The sequence below is a fragment of the Oncorhynchus clarkii genome, chromosome 8, assembly GCF_045791955.1.
Source record: "Oncorhynchus clarkii lewisi isolate Uvic-CL-2024 chromosome 8, UVic_Ocla_1.0, whole genome shotgun sequence".
Lineage (NCBI taxonomy): Eukaryota > Metazoa > Chordata > Actinopteri > Salmoniformes > Salmonidae > Oncorhynchus > Oncorhynchus clarkii.
The window spans coordinates 39,982,377-40,004,489 of NC_092154.1; the positions used below are offsets into that span (position 1 = coordinate 39,982,377).

The window sequence follows — 22,113 nt, forward strand, 5'->3', positions numbered from 1 at the left end:
GGGTTTTTCTTTATTTTTACTATTTTGTACATTGTAGAATAATAGTGAAGACATCAAAACTATGAAATAACACATGGAATCATGTAAACTCAGCAAAAAAATAAACGTCCTCTCACTGTCAACTGTGTTTACTTTCAGCAAACTTGACGTGTAAATATTTGTATGAACATAACAATATTCAACAACTGAGACATAAACTGAACAAGTTCCACAGACATGTGACTAACAGAACTGGATAATGTGTCCCTGAACAAAGCGGGGGTTAAAATCGAAAGTAACAGTCAGTGTCTGGAGTGGCCACCAGCAGCATTAAATGCTGCATTGCATCTCTTCCTCATGGACTGCACCAGATTTGACAGTTCTTGCTGTGAGATGTTACCCCACTCGTCCACCAAGGCACCTGCAAGTTCCTGGACGTTTCTGGTGGGAATGGCCCTACCCCTCACCCTCCGATCCAACAGGTCCCAGACCTGCTCAATGGGATTGAGATCCGGACTCTTCGCTGGCCATGGCAGAACACTGACATTCCTTTCTTGCAGGAAATCACGTACAGAACGAGCAGTATGGCTGTTGGCATTGTCATGCTGGAGGGTCATGTCAGGATGGGCCTGCAGGACGGGTACCTTATGAGGAAGGAGGATGTCTTCCCTGTAACGCACAGCGTTGAGATTGCCTGCAATGACGACAAGCTCAGTCCGATGATGCTGTGACACACCGCCCCAGTCCATGACGGACCCACCACCTCCAAAGCGTTCCACCAGAGTACAGGCCTCGGTGGAACGCTGATTCCTTCGATAATAAACGTGAATCCGACCATCACCCCTGGTGAGACAAAACCGCGACTCGTCAGTGAAGAGCACTTTTTGCCAGTCCTGTCTGGTCCAGCGACGGTGGGTTTGTGCCCATAGGCGACATTGTTGCCGGTGATGTCTGGTGAGGACCTTCCTTACATCAAGTCTACAAGCCCTCAGTCCAGCCTTTCTCAGCCCATTGCGGACAGTCTGAGCACTGATTGAGGGATTGTGCATTCTTGGTGTAACTCGGCAGTTGTTGTTGCCATCCTGTACCTGTCAACCAGCTGTGATGTTCGGATGTACCGATCCTGTGCAGGTGTTACATGTGGTCTGCCACTGCGAGGACAACCAACTGTCCGTCCTGTAGCGCTGTCTTAGGCGTCTCACAGTATGGACATTGCAATTTATTACCCTGGCAACATCTGCATGCCTCCTTGCAGAATGCCTAAGGCACATTCATGCAGATGAGCAGGGACCAGGGGCATCTTTCTTTTGGTGTTTTTCAGTCAGTAGAAAGGCCTCTTTAGTGTCCTACGTTTTCATAACTGTGACCTTAATTGCCTACCGTCTGTAAGCTGTTAGTGTCTTAACGACCGTTCCACAGGTGCATGTTCATTATTTGTTTATGATTCATTGAAGAAGCATGGGAAATGGTGTTTAAAAACCCTTTACAACGAAGATTTGTGAAGTTATTTGGATTTTTACAAATTATCTTTGCAAGACAGGGTCCTGAAAAGGGGACGTTTCTTTTTTTGCTGAGTTTAGTAAACAAAAAAGTGTTAAACAAATCAAAATATATTTAAATGTTTTTTTTTTAACTAGACAAGTCAGTTAAGAACTAATTCTTATTTTCGATGATGGCCTAGGAACAGTGGGTTAACTGCGTTGTTCAGGGGGAGAACGACAGATTTTACCTTGTCAGCTCGGGGATTCGATCTTGCAACCTTTCGGTTACAAGTCCAACGCTCTCACCACTAGGCACCACAGCTTTGCTCACTCTTGGCAGTCTCTCAACCAGCTTCAGGAGGTAGTCACTGCAAATGCATTTCAGGTATTTCTTTCCTCTATGTTTTTAGAAGATTGCCCTAATTGGTAAAATACCAAGTCCATATTATGGCAAGAACAGCTTAAATAAGCAAATAGAAATGACAGTCCATCATTACTTTAAGACATGAAGGTCAGTCAATGCGGAACATTTCAAGAAGTTTGAACGTTTCTTCAAGTGCAGTCGCAAAAACCATCAAGCGCTATGATGAAACTGAGGACCGCCACAGGAAAGGAAGACCCAAAGTTACCTCTGCTGCAGAGGATACGTTTATTAGAGTTACCAGAGTTCAAGTAACAGACACATCTCAACGTCAACTGTTCAGAGACTGCGTGAATCAGGCCTTCATGGTCGAATTTTTGCAAAGAAACCACTACTAAAGGATAACAATAATAAGAAGAGACTTGCTTGAGCAAAGAAACACGAGCAATAGACATTAGACCGGTGGAAATCTGTCCTTTGGTCTGATGAGTCCAACTGCCTAGGATGATCTCTGCATGTGTGAAGCTTTGAGGAGAAGGTGTGATGGTGTTAGGGTGCTTTACATTCCTCAGGAAGCTGATTGAGAGAATGCCAAGAGTTTGCAAAGCTGTCATCAAGGCAAAGGGTGGCCATTTGAAGAATCTCAAATATAAAATATATTTTGATTTGTTTAACACTTTTTTGGTTACTACATGATACCATATGTGTTATTTCATAGTTTTGATGTCTTCACTATTATTCTACATAATACAAATAAATAAAAACCCTTGAATGAGTAGGTGTGTTCAAACTTTTGACTGGTACTGTTTATTTGTGGAAAAACCGAATGTGCAGTGGCGGAAAATGAGAGCCACGAGCACACAACCAACACTTGCCCCTCACCTCCCTACAAGGCAGGTGGTCTCATCTGTTGCAGTATTTTTCTGATGGTGTCAACATAATGACATTTTCATGCATTTTGGAGTAGATTGTCCTATTAAAAAGTCACCAGAAGTGACCTTCATACAGTCGTTCTAACCCCAACAAATATTACCTTTGCCACCGCTTCTGAAGAAACATGCTTGGGGAAACACTGGCACCAGGGGAGATGGCTTAGACCGCTAGATCACCTTAGGCCATTCATTTCAGCCCCAGTACACCTCCCCATATGTTTACAGAGGACTTTATTACTGTACATGATGGGGAAGGTAAGTAAACAAAGCACTACAGCAGCACACACAAACACACACACACACACACACACTGCTGGGCTATTTTGTTGGCATTGTAGAAACAGACACAGTGGGTCAATTCCCCGGTCTGTCACTCTACAATTTGGTGGCTTGTGCGTGCATGTAATTGTCGGATTTACTGTATGTTGTAGTTTTATGGTTGTCAAAGGTTGGGACATAAATGTTTCATCTCATCCAGGAAATCAGGTTTCTCTCTGCTTGTGAATCTTTTATAACCCCCAGTGAAAGTTCAAAGAAGATAAAGCTCTGAAAAAACTTTTACCATGTGTCTGTCATAAAAAGCATGGTCTTAATCTTGAATCTTCCATATCCATTTTGTTGGTGTGCTTTTTATAGAAATCACAGTGGAGCACAGTATGGAGCTCAGTAACAATTTTAGGATGGTTTATAGTTTTTCAGTGTCAGATAGTGAGTAAGGCCATACAGTAAACATTGATCAACTTTCATTTTGCTATTCATTACTGTCTACTGAACAGGTTGGGCACAGTGTCCCATGAGGTGCAATTAGACACACAAACATCTGTTTCAGTTCAAAAACACTAGCAGGACACCTGTACACCCACACACACACACCCCAACAATCAGACACACACACACACGCACACACACAGATCATATAATGGAATTCCCAGGGTTTCTCTGAAATCAACTTCTGTGTTTGTGTATTTCATAAACAATCAAGCATGAAATTACTTTTCCTCTGTAAGCCTGAGAAGCCACTGTCTGTCTCTGACTATCCCATCCAATTGCTGCTAGGTCAAATCTCCCTGCTGTGATACTGTGAATATGTGTGTGTGTGTGTGTGTGTGTTAGCCGGAACTATAGTAGTCAATTTAGCAGTGGTTTCCTAATGTGTGTTTTGTACATTGTGGTGTAATGTGTTTGTACAGTATATGTATGTTTGTGTTGCAGTGTGGTGTCGGGACAGAGGAAGGAGCTGGGAGAGTTCACTGTCATCCATGCTCTGACCGGATGGATCCCTGAACTCATCCCTCTACAGTAGGGTCATCATCCACTTATCTCTTCTCTTCTCATCTATTCTTCCTGTTCTCTTTCTGTTCATTGAAGTAGGGTTATCCTCATCTTGTAGCTTTAGTTTTTCACATCCACACTTTATTAGACCATTGATTTATACAATAGAATATTCTCTGATGTTGTTAAAAGCAGTCCATTTTGACCTATAATGCCTGGTACCTGCAGCCTAAAGTGGATGCAGTGAGGGACTGCAGTGCAGGGTCTTGCCTCCTCTTGATTAAACTGTGTACGGGGAAGCAGGAGAGTGTTGTTCTCTCCACCTCAGCAGGTTAGCTGTTGTTAGTGGACCCCCTGGGAAACCTATCAGCCAACACAGTCAGGGTGCTGAGGCACACACAGACATACAGACACCCACCAGGCTAGTGTTAGTGTGACTGTTCTACAGGGGTCGAGGGGCTGTGGGAGGTCCCATTGTAATTTTCTCCATATTAAACCTGGATGGGGCTGGGAACACACACACACACACCAGTGGTGGCCGGTACCATTTAAGATGGAGGACACATTTTGTTTTTTCAATTACAGCATATTGGATGACTGTTATTCATATTCAATTCCCCCAGCTCAATGTAACATTGATAGGTTTAGGCTACTACATGATACTCTAATTTCCCCTATACCCATAATGAGGTTGTTACAACCTAGCCTACAAATTACAGTTTATAATGTAGGTGCACAGGTCAAGAGACAAATTGGAGTAATCAAGGTGACAGACTGCGACACATTCAATACCGCCTTGCACACTCTTGCCTGCATCTGCAGTGCCTTGCGAAAGTATTCGGCCCCCTTGAACTTTGCGACCTTTTGCCACATTTCAGGCTTCAAACATAAAGATATAAAACTGTATTTTTTTGTGAAGAATCAACAACAAGTGGGACACAATCATGAAGTGGAACGACATTTATTGGATATTTCAAACTTTTTTAACAAATCAAAAACTGAAAAATTGGGCGTGCAAAATTATTCAACCCCCTTAAGTTAACTTTGTAGCGCCACCTTTTGCTGCGATTACAGCTGTAAGTCGCTTGGGGTATGTCTCTATCAGTTTTGCACATCGAGAGACTGAAATTTTTTCCCATTCCTCCTTGCAAAACAGCTCGAGCTCAGTGAGGTTGGATGGAGAGCATTTGTGAACAGCAGTTTTCAGTTCTTTCCACAGATTCTCGATTGGATTCAGGTCTGGACTTTGACTTGGCCATTCTAACACCTGGATATGTTTATTTTTGAACCATTCCATTGTAGATTTTGCTTTATGTTTTGGATCATTGTCTTGTTGGAAGACAAATCTATGTCCCAGTCTCAGGTCTTTTGCAGACTCCATCAGGTTTTCTTCCAGAATGGTCCTGTATTTGGCTCCATCCATCTTCCCATCAATTTTAGCCATCTTCCCTGTCCCTGCTGAAGTAAAGCAGGCCCAAACCATGATGCTGCCACCACCATGTTTGACAGTGGTGATGGTGTGTTCAGGGTGATGAGCTGTGTTGCTTTTACGCCAAACATAACGTTTTGCATTGTTGCCAAAAAGTTCAATTTTGGTTTCATCTGACCAGAGCACCTTCTTCCACATGTTTGGTGTGTCTCCCAGGTGGCTTGTGGCAAACTTTAAACAACACTTTTTATGGATATCTTTAAGAAATGGCTTTCTTCTTGCCACTCTTCCATAAAGGCCAGATTTGTGCAATATACAACTGATTGTTGTCCTATGGACAGAGTCTCCCACCTCAGCTGTAGGTCTCCGCAGTTCATCCAGAGTGATCATGGGCCTCTTGGCTGCATCTCTGATCAGTCTTCTCTTTGTATGAGCTGAAAGTTTAGAGGGACGGCCAGGTCTTGGTAGATTTGCAGTGGTCTGATACTCCTTCCATTTCAATATTATCGCTTGCACAGTGCTCCTTGGGATGTTTAAAGCTTGGGAAATCTTTTTGTATCCAAATCCGGCTTTAAACTTCTTCACAACAGTATCTCGGACCTGCCTGGTGTGTTCCTTGTTCTTCATGATGCTCTCTGCGCTTTTAACGGACCTCTGAGACTATCAGAGTGCAGGTGCATTTATACGGAGACTTGATTACACACAGGTGGATTGTATTTATCATCATTAGTCATTTAGGTCAACATTGGATCATTCAGAGATCCTCACTGAACTTCTGGAGAGAGTTTGCTGCACTGAAAGTAAAGGGGCTGAATAATTTTGCACGCCCAATTTTTCAGTTTTTGATTTGTTAAAAAAGTTTGAAATATCAATAAATGTCGTTCCACTTCATGATTGTGTCCCACTTGTTGTTGATTCTTCACAAAAAAATAAAGTTTTATATCTTTATGTTTGAAGCCTGAAATGTGGCAAAAGGTCGCAAAGTTCAAGGGGGCCGAATACTTTCGCAAGGCACTGTAGCTGATCTTGGGTGTAATCATTAGTCTAGTTTCTCTTGGACAAATTCAGGTAGGTCCATCCCTGTTTCATTCCGTTTGCTTCATTTAAAAAAAGTTTTGCAACAGAATCGACAGAATGAATACACCCTTGATCACCTGCACACACAGTTCACTTACATAGCAACCATGTACAGAATCATCACTTTGCTTGTTGTATAATTCCATTTTGCATCCAAGCGCTCTCCTCTCACCTTTTTCCTTCGCTTGTGGACTTCAGTACACAACACAACTGCTGTCTGTGACCAGGTTTAAAAACCTCTCCAAGCTAAAGCTAAATACAATTAACACATTTTTGTCACCATATTAGCTAACGTGTTAGTAAACCCACAATCCAATCCATATGTACAATCACACAGTATAGTGTACAGTCGTGGCCAAAAGTTATGAGAATGACAGAAGTATTAATTCTGCTGCCTCAGTTTGTATGATGGCAATTTGCATATACTCCAGAGTGTTATGATGAGTGATCAGATGAATTGCAATTAATTGCAAAGTCTCTCTTTGCCATGCAAATGAACTGTATCCCCCAAAAACAGTTTCACTGCATTTCAGACCTGCCACAATGACAAGCTGACATCATGTCAGTGATTCTCTCATAAACAAAGGTGTGAGTGTTGACGAGGACAAGGCTGGATATCACTCTGTCATGCTGATTGAGTTCAAATAACAGGGTGGTGCTTGGAATCATTGTTCTTCCTCTGTCAACCATGGTTACCTGGAAGGAAACACGTGCCGTCATCATTGCTTTGCACAAAAAAGGCTTCACAGGCAAGGATATTGCTGCCAGTAAGATTGCACCTAAGTCAACCATTTATCGGATGATCAAGAATTTCAAGAAGAGCGGTTCAATTGTTGTGAAGAAGGCTTCAGGGCGCCTAAGAAAGTCCAGCAAGCGCCAGGACCATCTCCTAAAGTTGATTCAGATGCGAGATCGGGGCACCACCAGTACTGAGCTTACTCAGGAATGGCAGCAGGCAGGTGTGAGTGCATCTGCACGCACAGTGAGGCGAGGACTTTTGGAGGATGGCCTGGTGTCAAGAAGGGCAGCAAAAAAGCCACTTCTCTCCAGGAAAAACATCAGGGACAGACTGATATTCTGCAAAAGGTACAGGGATTGGACTGCTGAGGACTGGGGTAAAGTCATTTTCTCTGATGAATCCCCTTTCCGATTGTTTGGGGCATCCAGAAAAAGCTTGTCCGGAGAAGACAAGGTGAGCGCTACCATCAGTCCTGTGTCATGCCGACAGTAAAGCATCCTGAGACCATTCATGTGTGGGGTTGCTTCTCAGCCAAGGGAGTGGGCTCACTCACAATTTTTCCTAAGAACACAGCGATGAATAAAAAATGGTACCAACACATCCTCCGAGAGCAACTTCTCCCAACCATCCAGGAACAGTTTGGTGATGAACAATGCCTTTTCCAGCATAATGGAGCACCTTGCCATAAGGCAAAAGTGATAACTAAGTGGCTCGGGGAACAAAACATCGATATTTTGGGTCCATGGCCAGGAATCTCCCCAGACCTTAATCCCATTGAGAACTTGTGGTCAATCCTCAAGAGGCGGGTGTACAAACAAAACCCAACAAATTCTGACAAACTCCAAGCATTGATTATGCAAGAATGGGCTGCCATCTGTCAGGATGTGGCCCAGAAGTTAATTGACAGCATGCCAGGGCGGATTGCAGAGGTCTTGAAAAAGGGTCAACACTGCAAATATTGACTCTTTGCATCAACTTCAATTGACAAAAATATCTAAAGACACTGAAACAGCAAACTTTGTGAAAATGAATATGTGTGTCATTCTCAAAACTTTTGGCCACGACTGAACAGCTAGCAGTTACACCGGCGGGCCCGGTGACAACACATTAATGAATCCGAAAGCTTATCTTGACATGGAAGAGATGCAGTGTTGGATAGCCTCAGCCTGCTAGTTATCATAAATAGCATTCCTCCCTGTTTGAGTCAGGTTGCTGAGTTGGCTAAATTACCTGCATTAGCTAAGTAATTGAAAGGTAAACTGAGAAGAAAAATTTAATGAAATATAGCCAGCACTCTCTTTCTTTCTCTCTGCTGCTTCTCCATAATTTTTGAAGAAATTAATTTGTTCAAAACTGTTCAACTATTGTGTCTCTCTCTTTGAGTCAACTTCTCAGCACACTTTATTCACTGCAGTGGTAGCTAGTTATAGCTTATGTTTTCAGTGCTTGATTCATTCTCTGATACTTTGATTTGATGGACAAAATGTTAGTTCATACTGCAAGAGCTCTGATAATTTGGAGGATGTCCTCTGGAGGTTGACATAATTATTGTTTATGTCAGTGGAAGGAGGTGAGAACCATCAGCCTCCTAGGTTTTGTATTGAATTAAAACAATTTTTATTTATGAAGCCCTTTTTACATCAGCAGATGTCACAAAGTGCTATACAGAAACCCAGCATAAAACCCTAAACAGCAAGAAATGTAGATGAAGAAGCACGTTAGCTAGGAAACACTCCTTAGAAAGGCAGGAACCTAGGAAGAATCCAGGCTTTGAGGGGTGGCCAGTCCTCTTCTGACTGTGCCGGATGGAGATTATAAGAGTACATGGCCATTAAGGCCAGATTGTTCTTTAAGACGTTCATAGATAACCAGAAGGGTTTAATAATAATCACAGTGGTTGTATGGGGCTTTTCATAACCAAGCATTCAGAGGTCGAGACAGCATGTGCGGTAGAAAGAGAGTCGAAAACAGCAGGTCTGGGACAAGGTAACACGTCCGGTGAACAGGTCAGGGTTCCATAGCTATAGGCAGAACAGTTGAAACTGGAGCAACAAACGACCAAGTGGACTGGGGAAAGCCAGGAATCATCAGGCCAGGTAGTCCTGAGGCATGGTCCTAGGGCTCATGTCCTCTGGGAGGAGGGAGAGAGAGAGAATTAGAGGGAGCATACTTAAATGTACACAGGACACCAGATAAGACCAGATAATTACACCAGATATAACAGACTGACCCTAGCCCCCCGGCACATAAACTATTGCATCATAGATACTGGAGGCTGAGACGGGGGGGTCGGGGGACACTGGCCTTGTCCGACAATACCCCGGGACAGTGCCAACCAGGCAGGATATAACCCCACCCACTTTGCCAAAGCACAGCCCCCATACCACTAGAGGGATATTAACATACCACCAACTTACTACCCTGAGACAAGGCTGAGTGTAGCCCACTAAGGTCTCCTCCACTGCATAAGGGGGCGCAAAACCGGACAGGAAGACCATGTCAGTGACTCAACCCACTCAAGTGACAGCATGGAAGAGCAGTAGTAAGCCAGTGACTCAGCCCGTGCAATAGAATCAGAGGCAGATAATCTCAGTGGAGAGACGGGAGCCCATCAGACATCGTCGGCGGTTCATCCCTTCCAGTGCATTACCGTTCACCTTGGCACCCCAGGTTCAGACCACACTCAATCATATTACCTACTGAAGAGATAAGTCTTCAGTAAAGACTTAAAGGTTGAGACTGAGTCTGCATCACTCACATGGATAGGAAGACCATTCCATAAAAATGTAGCTCTATAGGAGAAACCACTGCTTCCAGCTGTTTGCTTAGAAATACTAATGACGACAAGTAGGCCAGTGTCTTGTGACTGTAGCTTATGTGTAGGTATGGACTGCAGGACCAAATTGTAGAGATAGGTAGGAGCAAGCCCATGTAATTCTTTGTAGGTTAGCAGTAAAACCTTGAAATCAGCCCTAGCCTTAAAACCTCTTGAAACTAAGGGGCACTATTTTTAATTTTGGAAAAATAACGTTCCCAAAGTAAACCGCCAATTTCTCAGGACCAGATGCTAGAATATGCATATAATTGACAGTTTAGGATAGAAAACACTAAAGTTTCCAAAACTGTAAAAAATATTGTCTGTGAGTATAACAGAACTGATGTTGCAGGCGAAATCCTGAGAAAAATCCAATCGGGAAGTGACTCTTATTTTGAAACCCCTGTCTTTCTATGCATGCCTATTGCCCATTGAAAGGGATATAAACCAGATTCCTTTTTCTGTGGCTTCCCTAAGGTGTCTACAGCCTTTAGACGTAGTTTCAGGCCTTTATTTTGAAGAATGAGCGTAAACGACTACATTGCGTCAGTGGCTAGCTGAGGGCTCTGAGTGATTCTTGCGTAAAAGACAGAGGTAGTCATTTTTCCTCTCGCTCCTACTGAAAAGCCAATTGTCCCGGTTGATATATTATCTAATAGATATTTGAAAAACACCCTGAGGATTGATTATAAAAAACGTTTGCCTACTACACTGGCTCTGATGCTCATAGGATGTGGCAAGGCTTGAAAACTATTTCGAACTACAAAGGGAAACCCAGACACGAGCTGCCCAGTGAAGCGAGCCTACCAGACGAGCTAAATGCCATTTATGCTCGCTTCGAGGCAAGCAACACTGAAGCATGCATGAGACAACCAACTGTTCTGGATGACTGTGTGGTAACGCTCTCGGTAGCTGATGTGAACAAAACCTTTAAACAGGTCAACATTCACAAAGCTGCTGAGCCAGAAGGATTAACAGGACATGTACTCAAAGCATGTGCGGACCAACTGTCAAGTGTCTGAAAGTGTCAGGGGTGTGTGCTTAGTCATCTCCTGTATTCCCTGTTCACCCACAACTGCGTGGTCAAACACGACTCCAACACCATCATTTAGTTTGCTGACAACACAACAGTGTTCATCGACAACGATGAGGCGGCCTATAGGGAGGAGGTCAGAGAACTGGCAGTGTGGTGCCAGGACAACAACCTCTCCCTCAATGTGAGCAAGACAAAGGAGCTGATCGTGGACTACAGGGAAGGGTGGGCTGAACAGGCCCCCATTTATATTGACGTTGCTGTAGTGGAGCGGGTCGAGAGTTTCAAGTTCCTTTGTGTCCACATCACCAACGAACTATCATGGTTCATACATACCAAGACAGTCGTGAAGAGGGCACAACAAAACCTTTTCCCTCTCAGGAGACTGAAATGATTCAGCATGGGTCCCCAGATCCTCAAAAGGTTCTACAGCTGCACCATCAAGAGTATCCTGACCGGTTGCATCACCGCCTGGTATGGTAACTGCTCGGCATCTGACCGTAAGGCGCTGCAGAGGGTAGTACGAATGGCCCAGTACATCACTGGGGCCAAACTTCCTGCCATCCAGGACCTATGTAATTTTTGGTGTCAGAGGAAAGCCCATAAAATTGTCAGAAACTCCAGTCATCCAAGTTATAGACTGTTTTCTCTGCTGCCGCACGGCAGGCCTAGGACCAAAAGTCTCCTCAACAGCTTCTACCCCCAAGCCATAAGACTGCTGAAGAATTCATGAAATCGCCACCGGACAATTTACATTGACCCCCCCTTTTGTCCACTGCTGCTACTTGCTGTTTTGTTTGTTACCTGTGCATAGTCACTTCACCCCCCCCACGTACATGTACAGATTACCTCAACTAGCCTTTACCCCCTCACACTGACTCGGTACCGGTGCCCCCTGTATATAGCCTCGTTATTGTAATTCTTATTGTGTTACTTTTTTTACAACTTTATTTTAGTATACTTGATAAATATGTTCTTCTTGAACTGCACTGTTGGTTAAGGGCTTGTAAATAAGCGTTTCATGGTAAAGTCTACACCTGTTGTATTCGGCGCATGTGACAAATAAAGTTTGATTTGATCACATTATGGGGTTCTAGTAAAGATTCTAGCAGCCGTGTTTAGCACTAACTGAAGTTTATTTAGTCCTTTATCCAGGTAGCCAGAGAGTAGAGCATTGGAGTAGTCTAATCTAGAAGTGACAAAATCATGGATTAGCTTTTCTGTATCAATTTTGGACAAAAGATATCAGATTTTTGCAATGTTACGAAGATGGAAAAACCCTGTTCTTGAAATATTCTTGATATGTTCATCAAAGAAATCAAGGTCCAGAGTAGCGCCAATATCCTTCAGTTTTATTTTGTTCAACCATCAAGATTACTTGTCAGATCTCTTTGTTTCTTGGGGCCTAAAACTAGCATCTCTGTTTAGTCAGAGTTTAAAAGTAAAACATTTGCTGCCATGCACTTCCTTATGTCTGAAACACAGGCTTCCAGGGTAGGCAATTTTGGGTCATCATGTTTCATCGCAATATACAGCTGTGTCGTCCGCATAGCAGTGAAAGTTGACATTGTGTTTTTGAATGACACCACCAAGCTGTAGAATATATAGTGAAAACAATACGGGTCCTAAAATTGAACCTTGAAGAACACCGAAACTTACACTTGATTTGTCAGAGGACAAACCATCGACAGAGATGATATCTTTCAGACAGATAAGATCTAAACCAGGCAAGAACGTGTCAGTGTAGACCAATTAGGGTTTTCAATCTCTCCAAAAGAATGTGGTGATCGATGGTGTCAAAAGCAGCAGTTAAGGTCTCGGAGCATGAGGACAGATACAGAACCTTGGTCTGACGCCTTGAAAAGGTAATTTACCACCTTCACAAGTGCAGTCTCCATGCTATGATGGGGTATAAAACCAGACTGGTTTCATATACAATTATTTGTCTTCAGGAAGGCCGTGAGTTACTGCGCAACAACTTTTTCAAAAATGTTTAGAAGAATGGGATATTCGATATACAGTACCGGTTAAAAGTTTGGACACACCTACTCATTTGGGTTTTTCTATTACTGTTTTCTACATTGTAGAATAATAGTGAAGACATCAAAACTATGAAATAACATATGGAATCATGTAGTAATCAAATATGTTTTAAACAAATCAAAATATATTTGAAATTCTTCATAGTAACCACCCTTTGCCTTGATGACAGCTTTGCACACTCTTCGCTTTCTCTCAAACAACTTAATGAGGTAGTCACCTGGAATGCATTTCATTTAACAGGTGTGTGGAATTTCTTTCCTTAATGCGTTTGAGCCAGTTGTGTTGTGACAAGGTAGGGGTGGAATACAGAAGATAGCCCTATTTGCTAAAAGACCAAGTCCATATTATGGCAAGAGCAGCTCAAATCCGCAAAGAGAAATGACAGTCCATCATTACTTTAAGACATGAAGGTCAGTCAATGTGGAAAATTTCATGAACTTTGAAGTTTCTTCAAGTGCCTTTGAAAAAACCATCAAGCGCTATGATGAAACTGGCTGACGGTCTCATGAGGACCGTCACAGGAAAGGAAGAGTTACCTCTGCTGCAGAGGACAAGATCATTGGAGTTACCAGCCTCAGAAATTGAAGCCCAAATAAATGCTTCACAGAGTTCAAGTAACACACACATCTCAACATCAACTGTTCAGAGAAGAATGTGTGAATTAGGCCTTCATGGGTGAGTTGCTGCAAAGAAACCACCTCTAAAGGACACCAATAAGAAGAGAAGACTCGCTTGAGTCAAGAAACACGAGCAATGGACATTAGACCGGTGTAAATCTGTCCTTTGGTCTGATGTAAGATTTTTGGTTCCAACTGCCATGTCTTTGTGAGATGCAGAGTAGGTGAAAGGATGATCTCCACGTGTGGTGCCCACTGTGAAGCATGGAGGTGTGATGGTGCTGGGGTGCTTTGCTGGTGACACTTTATGTGATTTATTTCAAATTCAAGGCACATTTAACCAGCATGGCTACCACAGTATTCTGCAGCGATATGCCATCCCGTCTGGTTTTTCAACAATACAATGACCGAACACACCTCCAGGCTGTGTAAGGGCTGTTTGGCCAAGTAGAAGAGTGATTGAGTGCTGAATCAGATGACCAGGCCTCCACAATCACCCGACCTCAACCCAATTGAGATGGTTTGGGATGAGTTGGACCGCAGAGTGAAGGAAACGCAGCCAACAAGTGCTCAGCATATGTGGGAACTCCATCAAGACTGTTGGAAAAGCATTCCAGGTTGAGAGAATGACAAGAGTGCAAAGTTGTCATCAAGGCGAAGGGTGGCTACTTTGAAGAATATAAAATACAATATATTTTGATTTGTTTAATACCTTTTTGGTTACTACATGATTCAATATTTGTTTTTTCATAGTTTTGATGTCTTCACTATTATTCTGCAATGTAGAAAAGAGTGCAATTTAATGAAAAACCCTTGAATGAGTAGTGTCCAAACTTTTGACTGGTACTGTAGGCCGATAGTTTATTAAAAACATTTTCAGGGTCAAGGTTTGGCTTTATTATTGCCACTTTCAGTGAGTTGTGTACATATCCAGAGGATAGGGAGCCATTTGTTATTCTCAACATTGGTGGGCCAAGCACAGGAAGTTGCTTTTTCAGTAGTTGGAATATGCAGCTTGAAGGTATAGAGGCCATGATTATTTTCATGAATGTGTCTAAAACTTTCAGTGTCTCCATTTATCCTAGAGATTTGGAGAAATACACAGATTCAAAGAGGAGTCTGTATTTTGCTTTACGGTGATCATGATCTTTTCGTCGAAGAAGTTCATGAATTCATCACTGCTGAAGTGAAAGCCATCCTCTCTTGGGGAATGCTGCTTTTTAGTTAGCTTTGCGGCAGTATCAAGAATACATGTAGGATTGTTCTTATTCCCCTCAATTAGGTTGGAAAAATAGGATGATTGAACAGCAGTGAGGGCTCTTCGATATTGCACTGTCTTTCCAAGCTAGTCAGAAGGGTAAGTTTGGTGAAGCGCCATTCCGTTCCAGTTTTCTGAATTCTTGCTGTATACCAGGGATCTAATTTCTTGTGACAAATGTTTTTTTTTTTTTAGGGGTGTAAAAATAATACCCTGCATCCAGGGTATTACGCAAGGTTACATTTAGATCCTCAGTTAGATGGTTAACAGATTTTTGTACTCTGACGTCCTTGGGTAGGTGGTGGGAGTCTGGAAGGGCATCTAGGAATCTTTTGGGTTGTCCAAGAATTTATAGCACGGCTTTTGATGATCGTTGGTTGGGGTCTGAGCAGAATATTATTTGGTGGTCCGATAGTCCAGGATTATGAGGAAAAACATTTAGATCCATAATATTTATTCCACTGGACAAAACTAGATCCAGGGTATGACTTTGGCAATGAGTAGGTCCGAAGACGTGTTGGACAAAACCGACTGAGTCTGTGATGGCTTCGAAGGTGGGAGTTGGTCTATAAGACTTTTCCATGTGAATATTATATGCCATGACTATAAGGTCCGATTGGAATTCGGGGAACTCAGTGAGGAACACATTACGGTCCAGGAGGCCTGTAAACAGTAGGTATAAAAAGTGATTCAGTAGGCTGCATAGATTTCATGATGATAAGCTCAAAAGACAAAAATGCAGTCATTTATTTTGGGGTAAATTTACATTTGCTGTCGTAAATGTTAGCAACACCTCCGGCTCTTCCGGGATGCGCAGGAATATAATCTAGTGTAACCAGGAGGAGAAGCCTCATTTAACACAGTAAATTCATCAGGTTTGAGCCAGTCAGGCCAATCACATCAAGTTTCTGATCATTGATTCGTTTCTTGACTACGACTGCCTTGGAAGTGAGGGATCTAACATTAAGTAGCCCTTTTTTGAGATGTGAGATATCACAATATTTTCAATAATGACAGGAATGGAGGATGTTTTTATTCCAGTGAGATTGCTAATGCGAACACTGCCATGTTTAGTTTTGCCCAACCTAGATCAAGGCACAGACACGGTCTCAATGGGGATAACTGAGCTGACTACTATGCTAGTGGCAGACTCCACTAAGCTGGCAGGCTGGCTAACAGCCTGCTGCCTGGCCTGCACCCTATCTCATTGTGGAGTTAGAGCCCTGTCTATGTTGAGAGATAAGATGAGAGCACTCCGCCAGCTAGGATGGTGTCCGTCACTCCTCAACGGGCCAGGTTTGGTCCTGTGGGTGATTCCCAGAAAGGGGGCCAATTATCTACAAAATATATATTTTGGGAGGGGCAGAAAACTGTTTCAACCAGCGATTGAGTTGAGACTCTGCTGTAGAGCTCATCACTCACCCTAACTGGGATGGGGCCAGAGACAATTACTCAATGGCGAAACAGCATTGAAGTCAATGTACCCAGAGGAGGGTGGAAAATAGCTGTCCTCTGGCTACACCATGGTGCTACTCTAGAGGGTGTTTTTGAGACATTCATTGAAAAGTCTGTTTTAATCAAATCAAAGTTTATTTGTCACGTGCTCCGAATACAACAGGTACAACCTTACAGTGAAATGCTTAATTACAGGCTCTAACCAACAGTGCAAAAAAGGTATTAGGTGAACAATAGGTAAGTAAAAAAAAAAAAAAACATCAACAGTGGAAAAAAAACAGTAGTGAGGCTATATACAGTAGTGAGGCTATAACAGTAGCAAGGCTATATATAGGCACCGGTTAGTCGGGCGTATTGAGTTAGTATGTAGATATGGTTAAAGTGACTATGCATATATGATGAACAGAGAGTAGCAGTAGCGTAAAAGAGGGGGTGGCGGGACACAATGCAGATAGCCCGGTTAGCCAATGTGCGGGGGCACTGGTTGGTCGGGCCAATTGAGGTAGTATGTACCTGAATGTATAGTTAAAGTGACTATGCATTTATGATAAACAAAGAGTAGCAGCAGTGTAAAAGGGGGGTTGAGGGGGGGGCACACAATGCATATAGTCCGGGTAGTCATTTGATTACCTGTTCAGGAGTCTTATGGTTTGGGGGTAAAAACTGTTGAGAAGCCTTTTTGTCCTAGACTTGGCACTCCGGTTCCACTTGCCATGCGGTAGTAGAGAGAACAGTCTATGACTGGGGTGGCTGGGGTCCTTGACAATTTTTAGAGCCTTCCTCTGACACCGCCTGGTGTAGAGGTCCTGGATTGCAGGCAGCTTAGTCCGTACTCACTACCCTATGTACGCACTACCCTCTGTAGTGCATTGCGGTGGGAGGCCGAGCAATTGCTGTATCAGGCAGTGATGCAACCAGTCAGAATGCTCTTGATGTTGCAGCTGTAAAACCTTTTGAGGATCTCAGGACCCATGCCAAATCTTTTTAGTTTCCTGAGGGGGAATAGGCTTTGTCGTGCCCTCTTCACGACTGTCTTTGTGTGTTTGGACCATTCTAGTTTGTTGTTGATGTGGACACCAAGGTACTTGAAGCTCTCAACCTGCTCCACTACAGCCCCATCGATGAGAATGGGGGCCTGCTCGGTCCTCCTTTTTCTGTAGTCCACAATCAACTCCTTAGTCTTGCCTTTGTCTTCTTGGGCACAGGGACTATGGTGAGCTGTTGGTATTACAGACTCAATCAGGGACATGTTGAAAATGTCAGTGAAGACACCTGCCAGTTGGTCAGCACATACCCGGAGCACACGTCCTGGTAATCCGTCTGACTCCGCAGCCTTGTGTATGTTGACCTATTTAAAGGTCTTACTCAAGTTGGCTGTGGAGAGCGTGATCACACAGTCGTCCGGAACAGCTGATGCTCTCATGCATGCCTCAGTGTTTCTTGCCTCGAAGCGAGCATGGAAGGGATTTAGCTTGTGTGGTAGGCTCGTGTCACTGGGCAGCTCGTGGCTCTGCTTCCCTTTTGTACTCTGTAATAGTTTGCAAGCCCTGCCACATAAGACGAGCGTCGGAGCTGGTCTAGTACGATTCAATCTTAGCCCTGTATTGACGCTTTGTCTCTTTGATGGTTCGTCGGAGGGCATAGCAGGATTTCTTATAAGTTTCCGGGTTAGAGTCCCACACCTTGAAATCTGCAGCTCTACCCTTTAGCTCAGTGCGATTGTTGCCTGTAATCCATGGCTTCTGGTTGGGGTATATACGTGCGATCACTGTGTGGACGACGTCCTCGGTGCACTTATTGATAAAGCCAGAGACTGATGTGGTGTTCTCCTCAATGCCATCGGAAGAATCCCGGAACATGTCACAGTCTGTGATAGCAAAACAGTCCTGTAGTTTAGCATCTGCTTCACCTGACCAGTTTTTTTTATAGACCAAGTCACTGGTGCTTCCTGCTTTCATTTTGCTTGTAAGGTTGTGTGCTTGTGTGGTCGGATTTACCAAATGGAGGGTGAGGGAGAGCTTTGTACACGTAAAGGTGATCCAGAATTATTTTCCCTCTGGTTGCACATTTAACATCTTGATAGAAATTAGGTAGAACTGATTTAAGTTTCCCTGCATTAAAGTCTCCGGCCACTAGGAGCTCTGCCTCTGGGTGAGCGCTTTCCTGTTTGCTGATTTCCTTATACAGCTGACTGATTGTGGTCTTATTGCACATACCCCCCCCCCCCCCCCCCCATCTTGTCGGTGCAGCGCATATCCCGCTAGCTGAATATCCATGTCATCATTCAGCCACGATTCGATGAAACACAAGATATTACAGTTTTTGATGTTCCATTGGTAGGATGTTCGTGATCGTACCTCGTCTAATTTATTGTCCAATGATTGCACGTTGGTGAGTAATATTGATCCTGCGGATCCTTACGTAATATTGATCCTGCGAATCCTTGCGAGGCACACCTCTGTGTCCTCTGTTCCTCTTGCAATAACTGGGATGTTGGCCTTGTCGGGTGTTTGGAGTATGTCCTGTTGAAGATAAAATCTTTGTCTGATCCGAGGTGAGTGATCGCTGTCCTGATATCCAGAAGGTCTTTTTTGCCGTAAGATAATCAGTTATTTGGTTTAATAAAACATTTGCTATTTGTATTTGTCTGAAATTCACTGAGTCGGATGGTCCACCCCCTCCTCCTCTAAGGAGCCTCCACTGACACACACACACACACTGCCAGCAGCTAACATGACTATTTAAACTCCAGCCACAACTTCACAGGCACTCCAGAGCAGGCAGCTGTCAATGAGTCATCGTAAGAATAAGCATAATGACAACCCTCTACAAACATTTCGCTACACCCGCAATAACATCTGCTAAACGTGTGTGTGTGTGTGTGTGTGTGTGTGTGTGTGTGTGTGTGTCAAATAAAATTTGATTTGATCGTTCAGTTATCCTAATTTAAAAAGGCTTGTTTTGGAATCACTGGCAGGAAATCTTTCAATAAAGCCTGAAATGAATGGATATTTATTTATTTTATTTTTATTTTACCTTTATTTAACTAGGCAAGTCAGTTAAGAACAAATTCTTATTTTCAATGATGGCCTAGGAACAGTGGGTTAACTGCCTGTTCAGGGGCAGAACGACAGATTTGTACCTTGTCAGCTCGGGGGTTTGAACTTGCAACCTTCCGGTTACTATTCCAACGCTAGGCTACCCTGCCGCCCCGGATATGGAGCATGCCCGGAGCTAAATGAACGCCACTCATAACAACACTCATCTGTTTTGACATATATTATGTACCATGGTGGCCAATCGACAGGACTGAAATCAGATACCAGACACAAATAACATTTTAAATAGTTAAGTGCTTTATTTAGAGCACCAACCTTCTAGTTTTATTTTTTTGCCCAGCACTAACACATCTCATTCTATTAATCTAACACTTGGTTAGTTGTTAGTAAGTTATTACATATCCAGTCATGTGGGATCATTGATAAACAACTGGGTAGATAGTTTTACAGTGTGATGTGTCCAATCTCTCAGGTCCCGGTACCTGGGCAAGGTTTGGGACTTCCTGAAGGACACCGTTCCCAAATTCCAGTATGTGGAGGAGAGCTCGGAGGAGAAGCCCCTGACCACGGAAACCTCCGGAGTGAGGGAGTCCAGACTCAACGAGTGCAAGGGCGAGTCTCCCACAGCAACCAGAACCCCGGAGAAAAGCAAAGGTGCTGCTCTGTCTGTCTCTCTCTCCCTCTGTCTGTCTGTCTGTCTGTCCCACTAAACCTGACACGGGTAGCAATTTACACAGGCGCTGATTAAACTGCTTTAATTAAGAGAGTCAATTAAATCATTGATTAGATTAGGATCACGTGTGTGGGCTATTTTATCTAATCGAGTGTTTGAGTTAATCAACGGATTGACTGAACTGTCTGTGGGAGAAAGTATACCACTGCCTTTTCCGTCTTCTTACTCACTCCTGTATTTATGTTTTCCTACTGACTTGTTATGTTGCTGTCAGATTCAGCCAAGAAGAAAGGGAAAGATGTGGATAAAGACAGAAAGTCATCTCAGCCCACTGCTGTCCAGCCCAACACTACCAATCAGCCCACTACAGACAGTACGTTACACACAGATCACTTTTTTTAAATATTTTTTTTTCTGCTGATCACATCCTTCTTTCGATGAGCTCTATTTTCATGTCATCCAACAAATGTAAACACCTGAAGTATGCTTAACGGCATTTGCACTTGGATTTGAACTGGTGCTGTGGTCAGATGACATGAAAATAGAAACAGTGGTGAGTTTGGCGTCGAAGGAAGGATACGAAACAGTAAAGAACTCCATACCTACTTTAAAATATGGTGGTAAATATTTGATGTTTTAGGTCTATCTTGTTTCCACTGTTCCTGGGGCCCTTGTTAAGGTCATCGGCATTATGAACTTTACCCAGACATTTTAGCCAAAAACCTGGTTTGCCAACATGGCCTCAACTGGTTATTCCAGCAAGACGATAGACAAGGACAGTAACACACATTTAAAATATAATGATAATCAAACAATACAACAACAAAACATTTGTGTTAGTGTGCTTGTTTGTGTACCCTCACAGTTGTTGAATCTGTTTTTTAAAGGTAATTTTGTTGTTTGCTTGAGTAAATTGAGATTGGATTTCCATGTGATCATGGCTCTGTATAGAATTGTGCGTTGCTGTAAATTTGTTTTGGACTTGGGGACCGTAAAGAGACTCCTGGTATGTCTTGTGGGGTATGTATGGGTGTCTGAGCTGAATGCTATTTGATTATGCAGACAATCTGGAATTTTCTTAACAGCAATATCGTGTGTATTGAAAATACTGCTGTACTGAGTGATTTTGTTTAAACTGTTCTGCCTGCACGGGTTCTCTTTAGCTCATGCCCACTCCCTCTTTCTCTGTCTGTAATGGGGTGCGTTCGTAAATTGCCTCCAGTCTGTCAGAGTGCGCTCTGGGCCTTTCATAAATGTTGTTGTCCGTTCGTAAATTCTGATCGTTTCGCTCTCGTAGCGTGGCTGAGGAGTAGGGTTGATCCGAGCGTTCTGACCTCACAAGCATTTCGCTACACCCGCAATAACACCTGCTAAACACGTGTATGTGTCCAATAAAATGGCTAAAGTTGGCTAGCTTGCTAGCTACTTCCAGCCACAAATGAGAGAACACCCCACTCTGACCAATTTACTCGCCCTAGCAGAGCTAGTTAGGCTGTTTTCATATTAGCTAGTGTTAGTGACTAACTTTTTTGCCAACCTTTACTGTCACCTGTAATTTCTAATGGGTGTTGTGCATTCGTAAATTCATCAGCTATTCTGCCCTGTGGCACACTCAAACAAGTGCTCTGTAGATAGCCAAAATGAATATATAAATGCACCCTTATTTTCCCATCCATTCTCGCTAGAGGTCGACTGATTATGATTTTTCAACGCCGATACCGATTATTGGAGGACCAAAAAAGCCGATACCGATTAATCGGCCGATTGTATTTATTTATTTATTTATTTATTTGTAATAATGACAATTACAACAATACTGAATGAACACTTATTTTAACTTAATATAATACATTAATAAAATCAATTTAGCCTCAAGTAAATAATGAAACA

At 43.1% G+C, this 22,113-nt stretch overlaps 1 protein-coding gene across 1 annotated transcript in view; it reads left to right on the plus strand.

The window, feature by feature from the left end:
- The window catches only part of LOC139415448 (androglobin), a 106,531-nt gene that overhangs the window by 12,548 nt on the left and 71,870 nt on the right, over positions 1-22,113 (plus strand). The window contains 3 exon segments of the mRNA XM_071163537.1: positions 3,966-4,052; positions 20,023-20,204; positions 20,498-20,596. Coding sequence (XP_071019638.1) covers positions 3,966-4,052; positions 20,023-20,204; positions 20,498-20,596 — 368 coding nt within the window.